The 21,369-nt window shown below is 46.2% G+C and overlaps 1 protein-coding gene across 13 annotated transcripts in view; it reads left to right on the top strand.

Moving 5' to 3' along the window:
* AKAP13 (A-kinase anchoring protein 13) overlaps positions 1–20,885 on the top strand; it is a 209,474-nt gene extending 188,589 nt beyond the window's left edge. For 9 of the 13 annotated variants that reach the window (XM_059858562.1, XM_059858568.1, XM_059858560.1 and 6 more), the window contains 16 exons: positions 547–797; positions 1,434–1,559; positions 1,664–1,781; positions 2,293–2,541; positions 4,717–4,793; positions 6,109–6,290; positions 6,373–6,455; positions 6,778–6,957; positions 7,694–7,858; positions 8,951–9,019; positions 9,911–9,981; positions 10,486–10,530; positions 11,692–11,742; positions 12,054–12,500; positions 14,197–14,509; positions 15,318–20,885. In XM_059858562.1, the coding sequence (XP_059714545.1) occupies positions 547–797; positions 1,434–1,559; positions 1,664–1,781; positions 2,293–2,541; positions 4,717–4,793; positions 6,109–6,290; positions 6,373–6,455; positions 6,778–6,957; positions 7,694–7,858; positions 8,951–9,019; positions 9,911–9,981; positions 10,486–10,530; positions 11,692–11,742; positions 12,054–12,500; positions 14,197–14,509; positions 15,318–15,367 (2,477 nt within the window). In that variant the 3' untranslated portion in view covers positions 15,368–20,885. The remainder of the gene's footprint in view (positions 1–546; positions 798–1,433; positions 1,560–1,663; positions 1,782–2,292; positions 2,542–4,716; positions 4,794–6,108; positions 6,291–6,372; positions 6,456–6,777; positions 6,958–7,693; positions 7,859–8,950; positions 9,020–9,910; positions 9,982–10,485; positions 10,531–11,691; positions 11,743–12,053; positions 12,501–14,196; positions 14,510–15,317) is intronic. The other 4 variants (XM_059858565.1, XM_059858573.1, XM_059858563.1 and 1 more) reach the window with 3 other exon arrangements.
* The last annotated feature ends 484 nt before the right edge of the window (positions 20,886–21,369 follow it).

Raw genomic sequence — 21,369 nt, 5'->3', positions numbered from 1 at the left:
ACATCTTCACTTTTCACTCACTGTAAGCAGCTCCTTGATAGGGACACTGCTTTGGTTTCCTAAAAAGCCACACTTATGTTCTTGAAGTTCCTAGAAGCATAATGTATTCTGTGAAAGCTGACTTTGTGCATTTCACATATCCAGAAGCCATCAAAACCCCCAGGAATTGCCTCTCCTCATTTGTCTGCTGATGACTTTCAAACTGGGTTCCACCACAGGCAGCTAACTACAAAGTCTTTTCCTGAGGGATTCAGGAGCCATCCTGTATGGCAGAAAGGGGATGTATGGAGGCCGGCCATGAGGTGTTAGGAAGGAGAAGATACCAGGGCTGAAGGTTGAGACCCCAGCAGTAACATCCAAAGCTCTCTGTTGTGGGACACCTCTTCCCCCCTGTTTCTCTCACACATGAAACTCTTGACTGATGTTACAATTCCTGTCATGAAATTTTTTTGAAACCACTTAGAGAAGCCCAGTTATGGAAAAGCTTTCTAATGGCAGCTTTTCCTTGTGCTCTAACCCATGAACTGTTGTCCTCATCCCATGCAGAGCTAATGCAGACAGAAATGCACCACGTCCGCACCCTGAAGATCATGAACGATGTGTACAGTGCAGCCATGTTAAAGGAACTGCAGTTAGATCAGCAAGCCGTGGACAAGATCTTTCCCTGCCTGGAAAACTTGCTGCACATCCACAGTCAGTTTTTCCAGCGGATTCTGGAAAGGAAGAAGGAGTCACTGGCAGACAAAAGTGAAAAGAACTTTGTTATCAGGAGGATAGGTGACATCCTAGTGAATCAAGTAAGTGCTGGAAAATGTTTGCAGTTCTGAGAGCACAGCTGGAAGCCAGATGCTTTTCCTTCCCTCCTCTTTGTGCCTGTCAGATAAGCACAGCTGATGGCACCTTTTCACAGATACAAATTCTCCCTCTGCTTTTTGAAGCACTTTTTGCTCTTTCAGAGGAAGGTCCGTTGTTGAAAATTAATTTAGTTCATTTTTTCGGAAAGAGGAGCGTTCACTGACTGGCACAAAACAGTTTGACCACAGACTGGAGTGTAGGCAGGAGCTCACAGCAAAATATACCCAGTATGTTCCTTGGCTGCATTACTGACACGGTGTTTAACTCGGGGTGGGTGATCTTGCTTTTCTTTAACCACAATTTCTGTCTTCTTTTTGTCTGTCCTGACTCTTTTTGTGGTTTAAGCCACAAAAGCTTTCATTTAAGCCATGGGACTGGAGTCACAAATTTTGCTGTAGGTGTGGGCTCAGTGAAGTCCCCAAATCAGCTCTTTACTCTCTAGAGATCTGTTTGCATGGTCGAGCATGCTTTGGACTAATTTGATTTCCTCAAGTTCTTCTGAGAGCCTGGCAGGCACTGCTGGGATGTCACCCCAGGAGCTCAGTGCAGGTTGGAGCTGTGTGTCCCGTTCTTTGCAGTTCTCTGGGGAGAACGCTGAGCGAATGAAGAAAACGTATGGCAAATTCTGCGGGCATCACAACGAGGCTGTCAATTACTTCAAAGATCTTTACTCGAAGGACAAGCGCTTTCAGGCATTTATCAAGGTAGGACCTGGCAGGACAGATGTAGCCAATGGAAAAAAGTGTCCTTTCTGCACTCTGGGGGAGTGTTTTGCTGCAGAACTGAAATTTTCTTCTTTGTTCCTTAGAAAAAAATGAGCAGCTCCCTGGTGAGGCGCCTTGGGATTCCTGAATGTATCTTGTTGGTAACACAGAGAATCACAAAGTACCCAGTCCTTTTACAGAGGATACTGCAGTACACCAAAGGTAGGCACCAGCTCCTTTATTCTAAGCACATACTTGTTTGTCCAGTGTGAAGTTTTGATCCTTTACAGCTGAAGCAGATTTTTTTACCAGCTAATCCAGTCATTGTCTCACATCACTGCAAAAAGATAAGTGAATTCAATACTTCCATTAGGATTAGTTGTTTAGGTACCTTGATTTAGTTGTTAGAAGTCTGTCTGTAGCTAATTATGGAGCAACATGCCTAGACTCCAAAGTCTCCCAGCCTGCTTTTTTAGGTATTAGCTAAAATATGTAGTTAATTTGTGCATTTCATCTCTACTGTCTTATATGCAAAGTGTATTGGAATATTCTCCAGCCTCAACCATGTATATGTAAAGGGTTTTGTGAAGCTCTCTTTAAGGGGGAAAAATGTCTAATTTAAGTATTAAAAAGTTAGAATGTGGGAACTTGGGAGAACAGGAAGGAAGGAAGTAAAAGTGGGAAGTTAGACTGCACCAAGTCAAATCGAGATGTTTCTGTTTCTTTTTTAAAGAAAATGAAGTGGAACATGAAGACTTGACTCAGTCGTTAAACCTCGTTAAAGATGTGATTGCTGCAGTCAACAGCAAAGTCAGCAAGTATGAAAAGAAAATGCGTCTTGGGGAGATTTACAACCGGACAGACAGCAAATCCATCATGAGGATGAAGAGTGGCCAGATGTTTGCAAAAGAAGACTTGAGGCATCGGAAACTCATCCGAGATGGGCCTGTTTCACTAAGAAACTCAGCTGGCCGGTTAAAAGGTAAGACTCTCCTGCCTTCTGCTGTGGAAGGATGCAGCTCACCCTCTCTGGGTGTAGGATTAGTCCTCAGATTGGTGCCTCCACCCTTGATTTATTCTTCTGCTTTGATAGATTGTGACACCAGCTTTCCCGTGCTGTACCCCCACTCCCCATTGCATTTCCAATTACTTGTGTGGGTTCTGGGGTGATAGAGAGCTGCTTTTCCTCCTGGTGACTGCGTGCCTGCTGGGGGCTCGGGTGGCAGTGACACCTTGGTGTATCAGCCAAGGGACAGAGTTGCTGTGGGATGCTCTGGGCCAGGAGGACACGATGGGGCTGCAGTTGCCCAGAGCATGGAGTCAGATCTCCATGCCTGTGCCACGGTTCCAGGAGTTGTGCTGGCTAAATCTAGAACCCAGCCTCAACTTTCTGGGCCTTTCCTTCCCTCCAAGGGCTGTGGCAGGTCTGCAGCAGTACCATCCCAGTTTCACTGGGATCCAGGGAGATGTCCCAGGTATTTGTTGCTCTTGAACCTCTTAAGCTGTTGACACAAACTGTTCAGGAGAGGCTCTGGTGTCACTACAGCTGCCTCTTGTGGGGTCAGTGTTTTCTTGAGTTGCTTTTTGCTTGTTATCAGGTGGAAGTAGTTTTTTTAAGGTGTTGTGCACTGAAGTTCTCCAGTGAGTTAAATGCTAAATCTCCCAAGGAGACTTTCAGCTGGGACCATGGTAGCAGTAAGAGCAGACAGAGCTGTGCCTCAGGCTTGGCAGGAAGTCTGGGCTTCCCTTCCTCCCTGCAGCATTAGCTGATTAAGTTATGGTCTGTGGGCATGAATGGGGCCTGGGAGCCTGATGCCGTGCTGTGCATGGAGGCGGTGATAACGTGGAATTCCACATGGGGTATGATTTATTTTGAGGTTTTGGAAGCAGGAAGTTTACAGATGATTTCTAGGCACCCGAGACTGCTACTGCCTTTAGATGGTGGATGAAGCAAGTTCTGCTGCTGTTGTGAAATTGTGATAAGCACAGGCTCCATTTGCATTTCTTAGTCATAGAAATGCACAAACATGTCCATAGTGCAGACTCCCAGGGAAGGTAGGTCCTGCAGGCAGGCTGCAGACCCAGAGAGAGAGATCATTCATATATTCAGGTTATTTTATGGTATTTGAAATGAAGGACCAAAAATTATCAGAAGAACTTTTGTTTAAGGATTTTGGCATTTCCGCTCTTGCAAAGTGCATGGAACAGAGAAAAAGGCAGTCAAATGCCACCTTCTGCAAACCTCCCAAAGCCTGGATTTCATTTTGCAGCTTTGCTTAAAGTTTAGTGATTCTTTTATCTGGAATGGATTCTGTCTTCCCAAAACAGACTGGAAGGATTTACCCATGGGATGATTTAAGTTTCTGGTTTGCTTCCTTTCTGTCACAAGATTTCCCAAGTACATTACACAAAACCTCTTTGTACTGAGGGGTCTGGGTGGGGCATTACACTTGGTAGTTGCTGTGCAGCTTTATGATATGTTATTAGGAGACTTGGAAGGCTCTACGTGTACTCTGGGAAAAGACTAATTTAAAATCCTCTGTTGGCTTGAGGTTGTGTTTCCTTCTCCCGTGAAAGAAAGCCAGGTCCTGTGGCTCATTCAGGCTCCCCTCAGAGTTGTGTTTGTCTGAGAGCAGAATTACTAGTGGCTCCTGAAGTCAGTATTTCCTGGGAAAGAAACTGCAGCTGACATATGTTGTTATTGCACGATAATTTACACCCTGCAAACCACTCATCAAGAGAACCATAAAATCCAAAACTTCCTGTGCAGATATTTTGCTTGAGGGCTGAAATATTGATTGTTTGAGAAAACAGAGCTTCTATTGAATAAATGTCTCTGGCTTTCACTGCTATGCCCATGTCTTAACTGGTAGTGAGCATGTGGCTGGAGAGGAGCACTCCTGGTCCCATGGGTGAGAGCAAATCCTGCAGGATGCCCAAGTGCTGCTGTGTCCTGCTTCATGCAAGGCTGGTTCAGAGCTAACCTGATCTGGCATCTCCAGGAACTGCCCTTGCTCCTCCTGCCAGCTGGGAGGTTGATCTTGCTTTCGGGATTTGCAAAACCAGCCCTGCTGCTCCCCAGCACTGGTGTTATTGCAAATCTTTTCTGGGGTGAGTTGTGTGGTTATACTGCACTGGTGTGCTTTTTCTATTGCAGAAGTCCAGGCTGTTCTCCTCTCTGACATGCTCGTGTTCCTTCAGGAGAAGGACCAGAAGTATGTCTTCGCCTCACTGGTAAGGCTTCTACCTTTTTTCCTCCCTAATTTTCTATGGGAGAGACCTGCAATGTTGTGTTGTGCAGCAAAGCCAGCAACTGCCTGCTAAACAACTTAATTTTCTTGCTCAGAACATTTTTGTTTGCTGAGCAGACTCCATTCTTTTTGATGGAAAACATGTCCTCATGCCCCACCTCCCCTTCCTGCAGCGCCTTGGCACAGCTGATAATTGGCCTTGAAAACCTGCCTGTCACTGGAAACACTTGTGCTTTGCAGTTTGTGCACACTGGAGCAGTGACTGGGCCAGGAGGGGGTGAGGGGACAATGCAAACATTGTAAAAATGAACCTCAGCCAGAGGAAATGTCCAAATGCACTGTGAGCTGCTGCAGGGGGCGGTGAGGTGAAATGCCAGGGCAGTAAATTCAACAGCTTGAAAATAAATGTCAAAGAAATATATTTATAATGTGCAGGAGCAAAAACATTAGGTTTGAGGGCAGGTCCCCAAAAAGGGCTGGGCACATTGACCTGCTAAAGAAAACCTGGGCTGTACCTTCCAGGCATGGTCTAGACTGGCTAAACCTTGTGACCTTTCCACTCTTTGAGCATTTTGAAAGCTGGTAATTTGTTATTCCAGTTCCACCAACCCTCTGCACAGGCTCAGTGCCCTACACAGGGGAAGCTGATTTGCATACAAGCCCTGCTAGTGAACCAGATCACCCCAGCTGTAGCATGTGGTACAATGCACAAAGAAACTGGCTCATGTGCAGATGACACAGCAGCCTGGGGACACTGTAACCCAGCAGGCTGATGACACAGAGACCGTAGCACACAGGTGAACATCACCTCACACACGGGTTCTGACACAGCAGTCAGCTGTGAGCATCTGAGAACAGCAGAGGTTTGGTGGGATTTGGAAACGAGACTTTATCCTGGAGAGAGATGGTGAAGACACTGTGTGAAGCAGGCTAGCAAGCTGCACCAAGTGTAAGGAGCTGTGATATTAATGACAGGAAGAGCGTGGTCAGTAGGAAATGAGATCAGAGCAAAATATGGTACAGTTTACAAAACCACAAAGTCAATTTAAAATTAATTCTTTCTTGAAATGGAGTGAGGTAAAATTGCTTTTCCTACATAACTCTTGGAGGAAGGCAAGCCCATCCCTTTTGTTTGACCCCATTTAAATGATTTTATTTTTTTAATTAACCAGTATGTTCAGAAAATGCTTACAGACCTGAGAGATGTAGCACTATGGTTTATTGAGACCTTTTCAATGCTTGTTTGAATCTGGGAGCTAGCTCTGATCTCCTCCTCACCCATTTTTTTCCATCTGAAGGACCAGAGATCCACTGTGATCTCGCTGAAGAAGCTGATTGTACGAGAAGTGGCTCATGAAGAGAAGGGTTTGTTCCTGATCAGCATGGGTGGAAAGGATCCCGAGATGGTGGAAGTCCATGCCAGCTCCAAAGAGGAGCGCAACGGCTGGATACAGATCATTCAGGACACAATGCACACCATGTAAGGCACTCAGCTGCTCTTGTGAGGGAGGGGGGTGCACTGGGTGTGTTCCTGTAGTAATTGAGCTGTGTCTTCTGTCCAGGGATAGAGATGAAGATGAAGGAGTCCCTTGTGAGTCTGAGTTTGAAAAGAAGTTGTCCGATGCAAAAGTGAGAGGACTGAAAGGTAAAATCTGCCTGGAACAGAGCTGGGGGGCCATTGTGGAAAAATGTATGGGAGTTTTTGTATTGGGTTTTGTGGTCGAAGTGTGACTTTTTTCAATCCTGCATCCAGCAAATAACTGCAGTCCTGGTTTGCAGATTACCTTCCTTGCATTATTTATTTTCCGAGCCTGCTGTGCCAGATTGCCCAGGGCACTGTCGTGCTGCCAAGCCCAACACATATTGTCATACTCCACTAGATGGGGCCAGTATCTCAGGAATAGCTCAGGTTTCCTTGCCAAAGCTTTTATTTTGTCTTCATCCCTGTTTTCTGTTCACCCCCACAGAACAACTTCAGCAGAAGGATAAACAGATCCTGCTCTTGCTGGAGGAGAAGACAAAGATCTTCCAGGATATGGCAGAGAGTTCTGTGCAGGAGGAGACACCAGGCTCTAGGCTGCTCTTCAGAGCCAACACAGAAGAGGCTCCAAAAGGAGAGGAAATCATGAAAGCAGCAATAAATGAAGGTGAGCCAGTCATGTGACATGTAAATTATAGTAACCAACTATAATTGGTTACTATCAGTGAAGGCATCATTTCTCAAGCACCAGTTTTGCAGGGGACATCTTCTCTTTGTCAGAATAATGAGATAAGGAGAAACTGCTCGTCATGGTATTGTCTCAGGGACAGATCATGAGGATGAGGACCAGGAAAGGAAGCGGGTATTGCAGGGGTGTTGAAAGAGGGCAGGAAAGTCAGCACAAAGAAAACCATACATTGAACTTGCTTTGGGGTCAGGAACAACATGGGATTTATCCTTGGCTGAAATTTGGACCATCCAGGCTTTTGCTGTTCTTCAGTCTCAGCAAGATGTGATGGTGGGGCTTGGGTTCCAGCAGGCACTTGTGGTGCCTGCAAGGGACAAGCAGTTCTGTTGACAAAGGCAAGGGTAGGTGGAAACTCAGGCTACTTTCCAGTATGATCTTTGGAGAGGCTAAAATTATTAAATGCTGTTGTCAGAGAACATTGAGGTTGCCTGAAGGAAGAGAGGGAGGTGTAAGCTTTTTGCAGAGCTCCAAGAGTAGGTGTTAGTGGTCAGACAGAGTGAGTTTTTGCAGGGGCAATGTGTACTGTTCACATCATTGTCACAGAAACCTAGATTCTTTGAACACCAAATAATTTCTGACCTGAGCTCAGGCAGGGATGAAGATAGCTCAGAAACCTGAGGTGGGCTTTAACAAAGACATTGCTGCTTTCTATCAGTTGAACTGCTACAACACCTGGTGAGCAGGAGCCTGGGCACTGCCCTCGGACAGCAGGTCAGCAGCACTGCCATGGATCAGGAGGGAGGAGTTGGCCCCATCTCACTCCCTAGAAGGGCAGAAACTTTTGGAGGATTTGACAGTCATCAGATGAACGCCTCCAAGGGTGAGTAGTTCTGTGTGTGCTCATCAAAATTTGTTAATAACACACGTCATCGTATCCTCTTGCTTCAGAAGGACTTCAGCTGGTGGTTTGGGTTTCACAACTCCTCTCCAGTAATAGGTGACAGATTAAATCACAGATTAGGAAAAAAAGCCTATGTACAGGTGTATTGATGGTAGCTGAGAACCTGTGGCTATACAAGAGTTAAACATCTGAACTCTTCACTCCTCTCTGTGCTCTCTCTAAGTAATACTTGCTATTTTACTTATGTGCCACATGAAAGCATTTGGCTTCTCAATAAATTAGTTTCTTCATGTTATTATTGTAATATCTACAGGTCTGTTCTTTGTTCTTCACTTTTCTTCCCAGCAGGAGCCTGATGCTGTTGCATTTACAAATGGATGTGGAAATTGCTGAATCAAACACCTTCTCTCCTGTCTTTGCTCTCTGTGCATTTGTGTTCCACCTACATCTGCATGTATTATTCCTCCAATTAAGTCTCTCCCAAAGAAATGCGTGACTACTTATTTCAGCTGCATACTTGGCTGCTTCCCAATGCCCTCTTTCTTTGCTCTAGTCATCAGAAACTTCCCTGTCCTCAAATTCCTTTCTCTGTGGTCTTACTCACACTCCCAATACAACCAGTTTTGCTGCGCTAGTGTCTGTCTCAGCACTGGCATCGTTGGACCTCGTCTGACCTCCTGCATTAAAGGAGCAGTGTTAGCTCCAGACAGTCAGACATGAGAACTATGTAGAGACTCTCCCAGCTCTCCTGGAGAGCCCCAAAAGCCTTGTCATCATGATGACAAATATACTCACACTGGAGGGGTTTGTTGAGGGCTGTGCCTCTCTCTGTTGCAACGATGAATGGGACAACTTCGGGCTTTTGCCCAAATCCAAGTTTTCTGTAGAAATACCCTCTGATTCTAATTCAGTAGTTGTAGGGTCTTGGGAGATTTTTGGGAAAAGAATGCAGGGCCTATTTGTTCTGCCCAGGAGGTATGAAACCTGGCATTCTCTCCAGTTCTTCTGTTCACAACCTGTGAAACCTCGGGCAAGGCTTATAACATGACTCCCCTTCGTTCTCCCCTCCAGCAAAGCAGAAGGGAGGAGTTTCCTCCTGCAGAGAGGTGGAAGGTCCCAGGACGTGGCGCAGGAGAGCAGGTCTGTTAGGAGGACTTGAGGGTCAGCCTCTAACAGCAGAGCCAGCCTCGGGGGTGGGGGGAGGAGAGGGCCTTCACACCAGCTGTGGTGTCCTTCACACTGCTGCAGATTCAGGTTTATGTAAAGTCTTTAAGAGTGGCAGAAGGAAAGTTGCCACTGCAGGTGTGGGTTTTCCCCATGGGCTGCATCTCAGCTGGCAATGGGAGTACAATAGTCCTGGCAAGAGCTAGAGGATGGAAGGTCTGTGTGACTCCTTTTGAGCAGAAGGGCAGCACAGGGGGAGGGTCAGAGCCCTCATGTCCCCACAGGTCAGCTCAGTCCCGCTCAGGAGCACTGATATGAGCCATCCAGGGGGAAGTTAGAAAGAGAAACACAGTGCCCCTTTGAAGATCCAGGTATCTGATAGCTAAGGTTAATGATAAATGGTTAGCATAGAATTACACAGGGTGTTGCACAGCAGTATCTGACCCAGATGTAAATTAACTTGCACAAGAAAGGCATTGAAACTATACCTGCAATAATATACCCTGATATGATTCTGTTATCATCCTCCATCTGCTCTTATGCTGCCTCATGTCTTCTCAGCAAGTATTCTGTGGTAGGAGGCAGCAGTGCAGGGGCTAGACAGAGCACCAGCTAATAGCTGAATTTATCAGCACATTCTCTGAAACCAAAGTCAACCCTAATCTAAATTCACATCCACTTTTTCTGGTAGTGCTGACGTGTTCCGTATATTTAGGGCTCAAATTCATTTAGTTAAAATGTCAAGAGCTCTGTGTCCGCTTTTGTGGAACACGTGAGTTTCCTGTATTAAATTCCTCAGACTTTAGCAAGTTCATCTCTGCCTTAAAATGTTGAATAACTGATGTCAATGCTGGCTTCTTCCTTTAGGTGGAGTGAAAGATGAAGGTGATGATGCTCAGGACCTTCGCAGAACAGAGTCAGACAGCATTTTAAAGAAGGTATGACTTGATTTGTGTGTCTGCCTCCACTGAGTTCAGATTTCAGGAGTGACAGCTCTAGCCTTAAAAAATGCCTGAAAATTTCTTGACAATTAGCTACATCCTAATAAGTTAAAAATAAAATAAAAGGTGAAATGTGCATGCAAAACCACTGACTTGAAAACCACTGCAAATCAGCTGTACTCTTTAATGGCACAGGTTAGCTACCATCTGTCTGCAGGTCAGCCAAAGCATTTGTTTAATTTTGCAGTGTTACTGAAATGCTAAGGTCAGCTACAACACTGCACCTTTTCTTTCTGGGGATCAATCCATCACATAAGTGCAAAATAATACCTAATTAACATTTTATTCTCTATGATTCTAAATGGCCTAAAAACATGCATGAATTCTCCCAAAATGGAAAGTGGAGGGGAATGTTTAATGGATGTGTCATTAGTTCAGCTTCAGAAGACATTTGCTATGATTTTTCATTGTCCTCATATTAAATTTGTGATCTTGTCATAGGGTGGAAATGCTAATTTGATGTTCATGCTGAAAAGGGATAACGAGGTAAGAATTGATTCCATTGCTCAGCTGTTCTCTTCATTTAAGTGGCTAGAGAATTTGTCTCAATAGGTGATAATGTAGAAGAAAACACATTTAATTTGCTGAAGCACATCTAGACTTTTAAATACATTAAGCTGAACCCACTGTGTCATTTATTTGTTTAACCTTGGATGTTTAGACAGAGAATTCACTGATTGTCATCTGCTTGCCAGCAAGATGATATGTGCTGATTATTAGCAGCAAGGGTTAATTACCACCAGGATGCACAGGGCTGTATTTATTGTGCATCTGCAGACAGAGAGAGTTTAATTTTATGTTGCAGGTGCAGTGAATTGGGGCAATTAGATTTCTATTCTCCCTTTGATACACATTCATAACTCCCAATTAGCATTAATGACAAAATGAGAAGCAGTTCTCTTAATACTGGCTATCACTCCACTACTGCAAATACTGAAGTGCTCTTTTTTCTTCTTGAAATTAATTGTAGGATATGAGAGATTCAGAGAAATTTTTAACTAGGCTAAATTTAGGGATAGAGCATAACTCCAAAGTAGCTTGCTCTGTATTGATGCATGAGGTGTTTGCATTTCTGTACTTTCAGAAAGCCTCCAAGAACATACCTTCTGTACTTGTGTTGCCTGCTGTAGTGCAGCTTTTCTGCCTGGTGGCAGTGGGTCTTGTATGGGTCAGCTGGGGGAGAAGGGTACAAATAGTCCACATCTATTTAAAGGTTGCTTTTTTTTTTCCCCCTTGAAATTTTTTTCCTGAAATTCTTAAGTGAACTTCTGGGCTTCATCTCAATTATTCAGCTCGTTCTTGAGCAAGCTGATGTTGTGGGAAATGGTTTGCAGAGACAGCCCAGGACTTCCCATGAGCTCTGTGCCAGGAGGTGCCTCTGCAGATAGATGTTCCTTCCCCTGCTGCAGTGACAGCTAGGGAAGGGAAGAAGGTGATGCCAGGCACTTCTGGGAGATGTTCAAGGGATCTGTTGGTGTACTGGGGGCTGATGCAGTCTTTGCAAGGAAAGAATGAGGAAAAGCCAGGTGCAGAGGGATGGCTGTGCAGCTTGTCAGACCCACTGGTGGGACACAGAGCAAGAGAAGGTGCTGTCCACATACCCAGCACCCAGTGAGATCTAACAGCAATGCTTCTGTTTTCTTGCAGCAGGTCCTCCAAACCATTACCAGCCTCCATAAGCTGCTCACTGCTTTGCAGGTAGGCTTAGCCCTTCATCTTGCTCCCACACCCTGCTTGCCTGAGCTGCTTGTTGTGCTTTGCCCCTTGTGTCACAGCCCTGCATGGCTGGACACCCCACAGCCAGCTTGCAGGCTCAGGGAATGAGCTGCTGCCTAAGGGAACCAGTGCTGGCCTGAATTTGGGAAGCTGCTGGGGGAGCTGCTTTGCCAGCCTGCTCTGGTAACCAGGCAGCAGTGCTGGGCTGGGATCAGAAGGGCTTCAGTACAGCACCCTGAGGTTTTCAGGGATGGGAGGGGATGCTGCAGTGATCTCTGTCTCCTCTCTGCCAGGGCGTGGTGCTGCAGCAGGACACCTACATCGAGGACCAGAAGCTGGCTCTGAGCGAGAGGGCTCCGAGCCGAAGCTCCTCCCGGCCCACCTCGCTGCTGGAGCAGGAGAAGCAGCGCAACCTGGAGAAGCAGCGCCAGGAGCTGGCCAACCTGAAGAAGCAGCAGACGCAGCACCAGGAGGAGAGGAGGAGGAGGGAGAAGGAGTGGGAAGTCCGTGAGAAGGAGCTGGCGGAGCACGAGGCCGAGCTGGCGCAGCGCGAGGAGCAGCTGCAGAGGCTGAGGCAGGAGCTGGAGCGGGAGCGGGAGGAGCTGCAGGTGAAGAAGGCGGCCTACCAGCTCGACCTGGAGAGGCTGCGCGCGGTGCAGAAGCAGCTGGAGAGGGAGAAGGTGCAGCTGAAGCAGGACGTGAGATTTGCTCAGATGCGGCAGGAGCCTGACCACAACCAGGTAAATGATGTCGGCAGCCAGGCTCCTTGGGAAGCTGATCCCTGCAGGGAACTCCCAGCCAGCTCCTGGGTGAACTGCATGCCCCTCACAGCTGCCAGACATGTGGGCTCTGGTATTTAAGATTGGCTCTTCCCTCACATAGGATGTGCAGTGCTGCTGGTTTTGCACCTCTGGAGCTGCTGAGGCACTGCCGGTGTTGGTGCTACATGATGTATTGGGGGTGCCTGGTCAGTGAGCTCTGCCCACTGTCCTGTCTGTGTGTTGGGGGATGGCAGACAGGAGGTGGCAGGCTCCCAGGGAAGGTGCCCCAGGCAGTCCCAGGAGGTTGACGCTGCCTGATGTTGGCCTTCACCCAGGGGCTGAGCTCTGGGGTGCAGTCAGGCAGAGGGGATATCCTTCACAGAAACAGCCTAAGTGTTGTGGGTAACCTGCAGCCTCCAGCTGTCACAGAAACCACTTGTGAAGCTGATAGCTGCAGGGCAAGTTCACGTGCTGACATCCATCTCCAGAAGCATTCTCAATATCCAGCAAAGAGATGGCATTGCCCCTGTCCTGAAAGACCGAGCACCTGCAGTCCAGTTGTGGCTCAGTGAGCAAAGGTCCCCAGCTCTGCTGGAAGAGGCTTCTGGTGTCTGCTCACAAGCACAAAGAAAAACCAACACACAGATCCTGGTTTGGGCATTTTTCAGCAAGCTAAGGTTTATTCCTTTACAACTGTGCAGCAGTCTGACTGAGGAGAGCCAGCACTACTGGCAAAACATGGACTGAATTTAATCCTTTAGCCTGTTGATCATTTGTTTGTTTGTAAGTCACTAATTCTGACTGTAATTTGCTTAGAGCTGTAGCAGAGTTAGTTTATAAACGTTGGATTGCAGAATGAGAATGATTTTCGATGCCTGAACGGCCTAATTGTGGAGCTGAGCAGTGAGCTCTGAAAAGCTCATCACCAAAGGAGGTCCTGCTCCCTCCTACCTGGCTTCTGATCAAGCCAGAAGTTTTCCAAGCAGCCAGTGAAGCTGTTCCAGCTCCAAGCACTTGCAGACAAGGGGCATGGGTGTTGTGGGGGAAGCTGAGAGGTAAAATGCCTGCAAGGCCTAAGAGATTTAGGAGAAGGAAGCACCTTCTCAAAGCAGGTATCTGACTGACATTGCAGAGCTATTAATAGAGTGTTCAGTCAAGCTTTGTTGGGCTTGTTTTGATCTTCCCTTTGAATGTGCAAGCTCAATTACATCCTGAGACAGCCGTTAGGGAAAAAAAAATCAGGAAAAATGCTTTTGCTTTCATCTTTTGCTTGGGAAGGCTTCCTTTGACACATGGTGCTCCTGTGCCGTGTGCTGGCGTTCCCTTCCCAGAGAGGCACGCTGCTCCTTGGCCTCCTGCCACCATCTGTGTGTGCAAACGATGCAGGGTGAGTCTTGCTATTGAGATCTTAGAGAATATTTGCCCTTGGCTTGTTGATACATAGCAGAGTGCATGTAGGAGCAAAAGATAGTGGAGTGTTACTCTTTTTGTGCCTCATATTTTCATCTTGAACAGAGGGGGCTTTTCTCTCTTTACTTTGCCTGGATGGGGACGTTGTTTTACCTGGTGAATGGGCTGGATGTTCACAAGAGCAGCCTCTGTGAGTGGTCTGGAACATGCCTTTTCTATCCATGTTCTCTGCTAGCCTCTTTCATCAAACACTTTTCCTTTCTAGGTTTCAAATCTACATGAGAAACTTGCCAGAGTCTCCTCCCAGTCCAGCACTGACGAATCCTCCATGCAGAAGAACCCTTCCCTTCCTAAACAAGGGCACTTTGATGCAGAACTGTCTGTCTCCCCCAAAAGGAACAGTCTTTCAAGGACACACAAAGAGAAAAGCACTTTCCATTTGCTTAGCACAACAAACCAGACTAACAAGGCAGCTGAGGAGCAGACCCAGATGCCTACTCGCCTCTTCAGTTTAGCCAAACCAAAGGAGAAGAAGGAAAAGAAGAAAAAGGGCAGGGGACATCGCTCCCAGCAGTCTGGTGAGTGTCAGGGCAGCTCACAGCTCTTCAGGGTTGGTAAGCTGGCTGTTTTCCTGCAGCCAGTGAACTTGTGGAAGCCACAAAATCTGGCTTGAAATGAGGATGGTGACACAGGGATGGGGAAGAGCATCTGTGCTGAGTGGACTTCTCAGCCTGAAGTGATTTTGTGTGGGTGTTTCTGCCTGTTCTGCAGCCCCTGGGGTTGTCAGAGGGTCACTCATTCTTCTCATTGTTTCTTCCCTTCCCATCCCATCCTGAGCAGCCTCCATGGGCTGGATTCTCTGCTTGAAGGAGGAAAATGTTCTGCCTCAGTGTCAGTGCTTTCAGAAGGAGCTGCTGCTGGGATGCTCCTGGCTCTTGCAGCTCCTGAGGCATTGATGTCTGCTTTAGCTCTGTGGCACTTTGGAAATGATACCCACAAGCCTTCTGCTGGCCTCTCCCCTCAAGCTGGTCTGTTTTGTCTCTTGATCTGAAACAAAAACATTCAGGTTTTTTTTTTTTTGGTCCGATAGTTTTGCATCCCCTTAGGACTCAGAGCTGCACCTCAAACCTCTGACCCACATGAAATTTGATCACATGCCCGGATGACCAGTTTCATTCATGCTAGCTCACTGATGTTTTCCAGCTTGTGCACAGGAAATCTCACCCATTACAAGGTGTAATTTCATGGTAGCTCATCAGGGAGCTGAACATCTTTTAAGGGGCCTGGTGGATTTGGCAGACAGTGGGGTTTCTATGCACACAGAGCCCTGCTCTGCCTGCTGTGTCCCTGTGCTCCCATAGTGATTCCCACGTGCTCTTTTTACAGATTCTCACTCGTCAGAAGCAGCTCCAGAGGGTGAGGAGATCTTCTGCTGAGCATGGACTGTTCCAGTGGTGGCATTGGCACCGTGGACATCTCCCTGCCTGTGACACAGCACGCGGCTGGTGCCTGCGCTGGACGAGCATCTGGAGGTTTTAAATAAAAAAAAAGTTCTGAAGTCTGCTAAGTGGTGGATAAGGGCCTCTCTCCTGTGGTTTTAGGTGAATTCTCCCTGCAGAGGCTGTGCCTGCACGGCACACAGGACCATCTCCCTGTGCAAACCTGGGGTCAAATGGATTGGGATAGATGCTGTCTGTCTCTTCTTACTGCTAAAGGATGAGAGAACAGAGCCTTAAGGGGTCTGTGCCTTCAAATTCCCCTTTTCTGGGGAAAAGAACCAAAACCAAGCATTTAGCAAAAGATTAGGACTCTACAAATGGTGCGTACACACTGGCATATATAGATATACTGTATATGTAATATATGTATCTATGTATCCACTGGGATATACTTACAGTCCCTACAGCCAAGGTCCACCCGTGGGAATGGATGATACCTGAAGACTTTCAGGGAGTGTGTAGATATTAAATATCTTGCCCTTACTGCTCCGACTGTACCACAGTGACCTGCACACCCCTTTTGTGCTCATGAGATAGGGGATGTTTGGTTTCAGAAGGGTACATTACACCAGGAAGCAGTAACAGCATTCAGAAGCAACAACTCAGAGGATAAAAGTTAAAATCTTAAAATCATTCTGAATGATTTCTGTGGAGCAGAAGAATAAAATGTTAAACTGTTTCTAGAGTCAAGCAGAACATTATTGGGTAGATTTAAAATGGCACAGAAAAGAGAATTTTGGTAGGCTGGTAAGGCAATCCCAGGGAGCCAGAACAGACTGTTCAAATGGAAACAACAGTAAGCAACATTTTTTTTACACAATCTCTTTTAGCTCCAGCTCACTCCCTCCCATCCCCAAAGTAAAGATTATGTTTTTGCCAGAATAGAGCTCTCCAGTTGCATTGACATCCCCATATGAGGCTAATGACTGGGGGGGGGGGTGGGGGGGGTGGTGGCTAAAAATCTGCTTCTAGGGATCTTTATTCTGTTCTTTGTGTTTTTCTTAGCCTGCTTTTTGTGCTGCTGTTGGGCTTCTGTTTCTCTGGATTTTCTCACTTGCCCTGCTGGTGTCTGAGGCAGAGTGAGAGCAGCAGTGTCTGAGCAGGTCAGTGAGATGGGGCAAGCTCCAAGGAGATGGCTCCTGTCCCTATGGCTGTGCAACACCAGGCACTTAGGAACCATTTCTGGGGAGAAAAAGGTTCTGATGGACAAACCCCCTGTGGGACAGGTCCAGAGGCCAGCATGGTATGTCCCCATGGCCTCTGGGGTGGAGTGTCTGTGCAGAACAGGAAGGTCCAAGGGCAGCTCTTGCTGTGCCAGCTGTGGGGTGTCTGTAGAGTTGTGGAATTCAGGCATGTGTTCAGTGGGGCAGAAGAAATGGAACAAGACATAATTTTCTCAAAAATCACCTTTCTTCCAAACCCTGTCAGGAGAATTACCCAAGTGGATTTGTAAATGGTTACCAGCTTCAAAATAGGTCAAGGTTTTGCTCAAGAGTTTGAAGCTGTCAGGTACATTTCCTTTCCTACCAGTATTTTTTTTTTCTTTGAAATAACAAATAATTTCTCTTCTTGTACTATTGTTTGGTTTCAGTTTGTTCTCAGGCTTGTCATGAGCTGGTGACCCGCAGCAATTTTCAGAGTTAGTGCTGATGAGTGCCAGCAGCATTGATGGTGAGGTGGATGCTTGGGCTGGGCTGTCTTGGTGCAGGAACCCTGCTTGCTTTGGAAGCTCTCTACACTATTAAAACTCAAAAGAAAAAGAGAAAAAAAAATGAAAGGAAAAAGGGTTGAGATTTATTTTTATTTTGTCTTTTTTTTAAATATTATTTGGTGCTTGTTCTTAATTGCAAGCAGGGCTTGCAAAAATATTTATCTTTCATTTTATCTGAAAGAGTTTTTTTAAAAGTTTACTTGGTTTTATTTTTTTATTTCTTTTTACTTTTGCTTTTGTTTGGGGAATAGTTTGAGGCTTTTTTTCTCTTTCCACCCCCCCCCCTTTTTTTTTTTTTGTTTGTTTATGTGCTTTGTTTTCTTACCAAAAGATTGGTAAACCAAATGTTCTCATCTCCTGTTTCCTACAAACCATGGGGTTGGGCAGTGCTGCTTTACAGCTCATTCCATGCCCAAAGTAACACAATTTTCAGCTGAGAGCTTTCTTCAAGGCAGAGCATCTTCAGGCCAAAAAAAAGTCTGGAAAAAGACACAACGACTTCAGACAAGGCTCCTCCTGTCAGTTAGTTTTCATGTTTAAACATTTTGGTTAGGTTTTCTCATTCCCTTTGGAGGCAAAGGAAAAAGCAAAGCTTGGAGTGCCTTGCAGTGATGTGAGGCTCTAGTTGCTCTCCAGGACCTGAGGGGTGCTGAAGGAAGCACGTGCTGGTGGTGTGGAGTTACCTTTTCATAGGAAAACCACCAACTTCAGAAAGTAACTCTGCCCTGCTGTTCATACATCTGCAAACACAAATGGGCCTGGCTGAAATTTCTGCAAACCAAAGCAGTGTGTGGTTCATGTGCTGTTGTGTGAGCAGAGATCAGGGCACGGGTGCCTCTGAGTTCCCTCAGTCTGGAACAGCCTTTGCCACTAGGAACTTTTCAGTTTATCCCACTGTCTTTTCCCCAGTCCCAGCACATGCTGTATTCACAGCACAGCAATGTCCCATGGCTCTGAGAAGGGCACCGAAAGGCAGATGAGTGGCCCAGAGCAGCTGGGTTGAGTCTGCCTGGCTTCACCATCTCTCCTGACCTGTGCAAATCAAAAAGAGCATTCAGTGTCTGAAGTGCAAATACTATTGACTGAGTGATCTCCCAAGGTCCCTGTGGTTCCTTGACAGAAACCAGAGATGTGAGTCAGAAATACACTGACCAGAAATCCGGTGTACCAAGCTGTTTGTGTCTTAAATTCTGGTGGACAGACCTTTGTCTCTGGAGGATGTCTGTTACTCTATTATTCACTTTTTTGGAATGAAGCCTCTCCTCCCACACTGCTTCCTCCTTCTTTCACCTTTAGGAAGGTAAGGGCTTCTTTTTATCTCTTTAGCCTTTTATTTTTCCCATCTCAGGTTTTCTTTGGAAAGGCTTGGCATAGGTTCCCAGAGTCAGATTCCTGCTCTGATCCCTGAAGGTTGTCTAGCATTGTCTGCTTGAGTATTGTCCCAGCTTGACAGCACCAAAACCTTTCCTCTTCCTGGCCTTAAAATTGCATTTGCTCCAGTTCCATGCCTGGCATCCATCCTGCAGTTGTTGAAAGCATGTTATTTCTTCAGCCCAGCCTGCTGCTAGTTCCCAGAGCCGGTCCCTAGATCCCATTTGGGATGTTTTGCATGGGGTTCCTGGGACTCGGAGTAGATTCAAAAACATCTCTTTGAAGCCCGTGTTGTTGGAGGAAAGAGGATCCTGTGAGGGCTCTTGGAGCTGTTTGTGCAGGTGTTTCTTGGAGGGCAGAAATCAGATTTGATTTTCTTGGGCTTTTCTTGGGCTGGTCTTTGCCAGTGCCCAACAGGAGGGGTTTCAGTGTCCAGGGAAAGTGAGAGTGTGGGCTCAGACAAGTAGAGAAGTGGCCAGTATTAGCTGGGGGTGCCAGAATACCCAGCAGCAGAGAGTAGCTGTAGCAAAGGCTGGGGGCTGTGTGGGCTTGGCCTTAGATTCTTTTCAATGAAGTGATCATCTCAACATGTAACTTGATGTCAGTTTGATGCCATAAAGCACTTTAAATGGAACTGGTCTTGCCCCTTTTAATTATGGTTATTTGGAGACAATCAGTTTTGCCATTGCTTCCCCCTCTGTATCCCCAGCAAAATCAGAGCTTCAAGTAGGGGTGTTCCTGGTTTGGTTTGGCTTTTCCCCGAGAGGGGAGGAAGGGCCAAGCTTTTTGTATTATTTTTAGAGCAAAGTGGGTGTGAATCTGTCTAATCTACAGTCCCACTGCAGATAGGTTAAGTGGCAGAACAAGAGAATTGGCTTCTGTTGGCTCAGGTACATCCCCCAGGAGAGCCTATGTCAGCTTCACCATCACCTTACTCATGGCAGGTAGGGAAGCAGCCTCCCCAGTGGTTTTCCCTCCATCTCCTTTTCCTTGCAGAAACTCAGAGTGAAGGAGATGTGAGGGGATGCATCCAAATAAGCGAGGCCCTTTCCATGCACCAAGGTATTTACTGTCCAGGCCACTGTTCACCTCCCAGTGCCCTCCCTGGGACAGGAGCTGTCATCCCCACTGAGGGTGGACTCTTCCCTCCGGAGGTGTGGCAGCACAGTAATGCCATCAGCTTGTGTGGATTTGCATCCAGAGAGTCCAATCACTTTTGCACCTTCCTTGAGTCACTAGGAGACATCACAGCTGTTGCTGAAACACCCAATTCCAGTCCTTCCACATGCCACCTAGTCAGAAGAGGTTCTTCAGGTGCCAAATCCCAAGGAAGCTGTCTAGGATATCTATGGCATGGAGCAAGGGAGGACTGGGCTGGGGACACAGGAAAGTATCTGCTAAAATCCCACAAAACATTCCTTGTTAACCAGAACTCTGGAAGTTATTGTGCCTGCTGGCCAGGTTTGGGAATTTATCATGATTTAGGGCACCCCTTTAAATAAAAAACCTCCCCTGCTGCTCGTAACTCTTGCTTCATTTGTCAGAAGGGGCAGCAATCCACAATTCTTCATTGGTGATACAGCTAACTTTTAAATATAGGCGAGCTGAACTGGCCAAATCTCCTACACCTTGTGCTCTTCAGTCATGAGAAGTGTAACACCACCTCCCTTCACACCTGCATTTCCAGGGCTCTGTGCCCTTTCCTTCCACATGCATTTCACTGACACTGATGCTTTGCCCAAATATAGTTCAGCTTCCATTGCTAGGGGGGAGGGGGGAACAGGATAACACTCACTGCTTTGCATACAGCTATGAGCTTTGTATGTATTTAAGCTGTCTATAGGTATCCATCCTTTCCATGCTGTAAAGTAATGCTACTATTTTCTTTATCAATATTAAACACTGACTCAAGAAAAAATGAAATAAAAATCTGTGTCCGGTTCAGTTCGCCTATGGTTAAAGTTTAGCCTGGTGTTTATTTTGTACTAATATGGAATGCACTTGAGTAATTCCCAGAACATTGAGGTGTATTGTAATAACCTGATATACCTCTGTTTTTGGTTTGTTTCTTATTAAAAAAAAAAAAAAAGGAAAAAAAAAAAAGCTTTGCCTTTTCATGTTGGACCCATAAAGAAAAAAAAGTTGGGAAAAAAGGATTTTTAAAGAAGAGGGTAAAACCTAATTGCTGTATGTTAATTTGTAATTATGTAAAAAGTGAGCAGGTTGTTGACTGTAAAATTCTTCAATTTTTCTGTAACTTACCGGAATCCACTTGGTTTTGTAACAAGCTTTTATTTATCTTCCTTTTTAGTTATCAGTATCAACCTCTTGTAAAGTCATTCTTCCTCTAAATAAATTTGATTTTAAGTCTGAGTTTTCTGCCTGATTTCTTCCCACACCTCTGGTATTTTTGCCCATGACTTTTTTGCACCAAAGCTGAATGAAGAGCTTTAACCTCAACCTGTAATCAAATGTTTGCATTGCCTTTATCCTCCCCATTCCAGTTTGAACCCACTGGACTCTTTAACTTATTTTCCTCCTCTTAAAAGATAAGCATTTTACTGAAGGCCAGATGGCCATCTGATATTCCTTGGGTTTTCCTCCCCCCCACACACAGGGCTTTTCATCCTTGTACAAGAAGAGGAAGTGGCACAGAGTTCCTGTAAGTTCCCAGCACAGCTCAGTGTCTTTAATAAATCCTAGACCCAGAGGGTTTTGGTTCTTTTGGCTTAGAGAACCAGAGATGCTGCATCTCATCACAGGACAGGGTGCATGATGCTGTTTGGTTTAGGTGTTCCCTCCTTTCCTGCAAAAAGAGACCCATCAGAAATGCTGTACCCAGCATCCAGGCCTCCCC

This window comes from Haemorhous mexicanus, chromosome 13, assembly GCF_027477595.1.
Source record: "Haemorhous mexicanus isolate bHaeMex1 chromosome 13, bHaeMex1.pri, whole genome shotgun sequence".
Lineage (NCBI taxonomy): Eukaryota > Metazoa > Chordata > Aves > Passeriformes > Fringillidae > Haemorhous > Haemorhous mexicanus.
The sequence above is the reverse complement of the archived record's forward strand: the minus strand, read 5'-3'. Positions and strand labels throughout refer to the sequence as shown.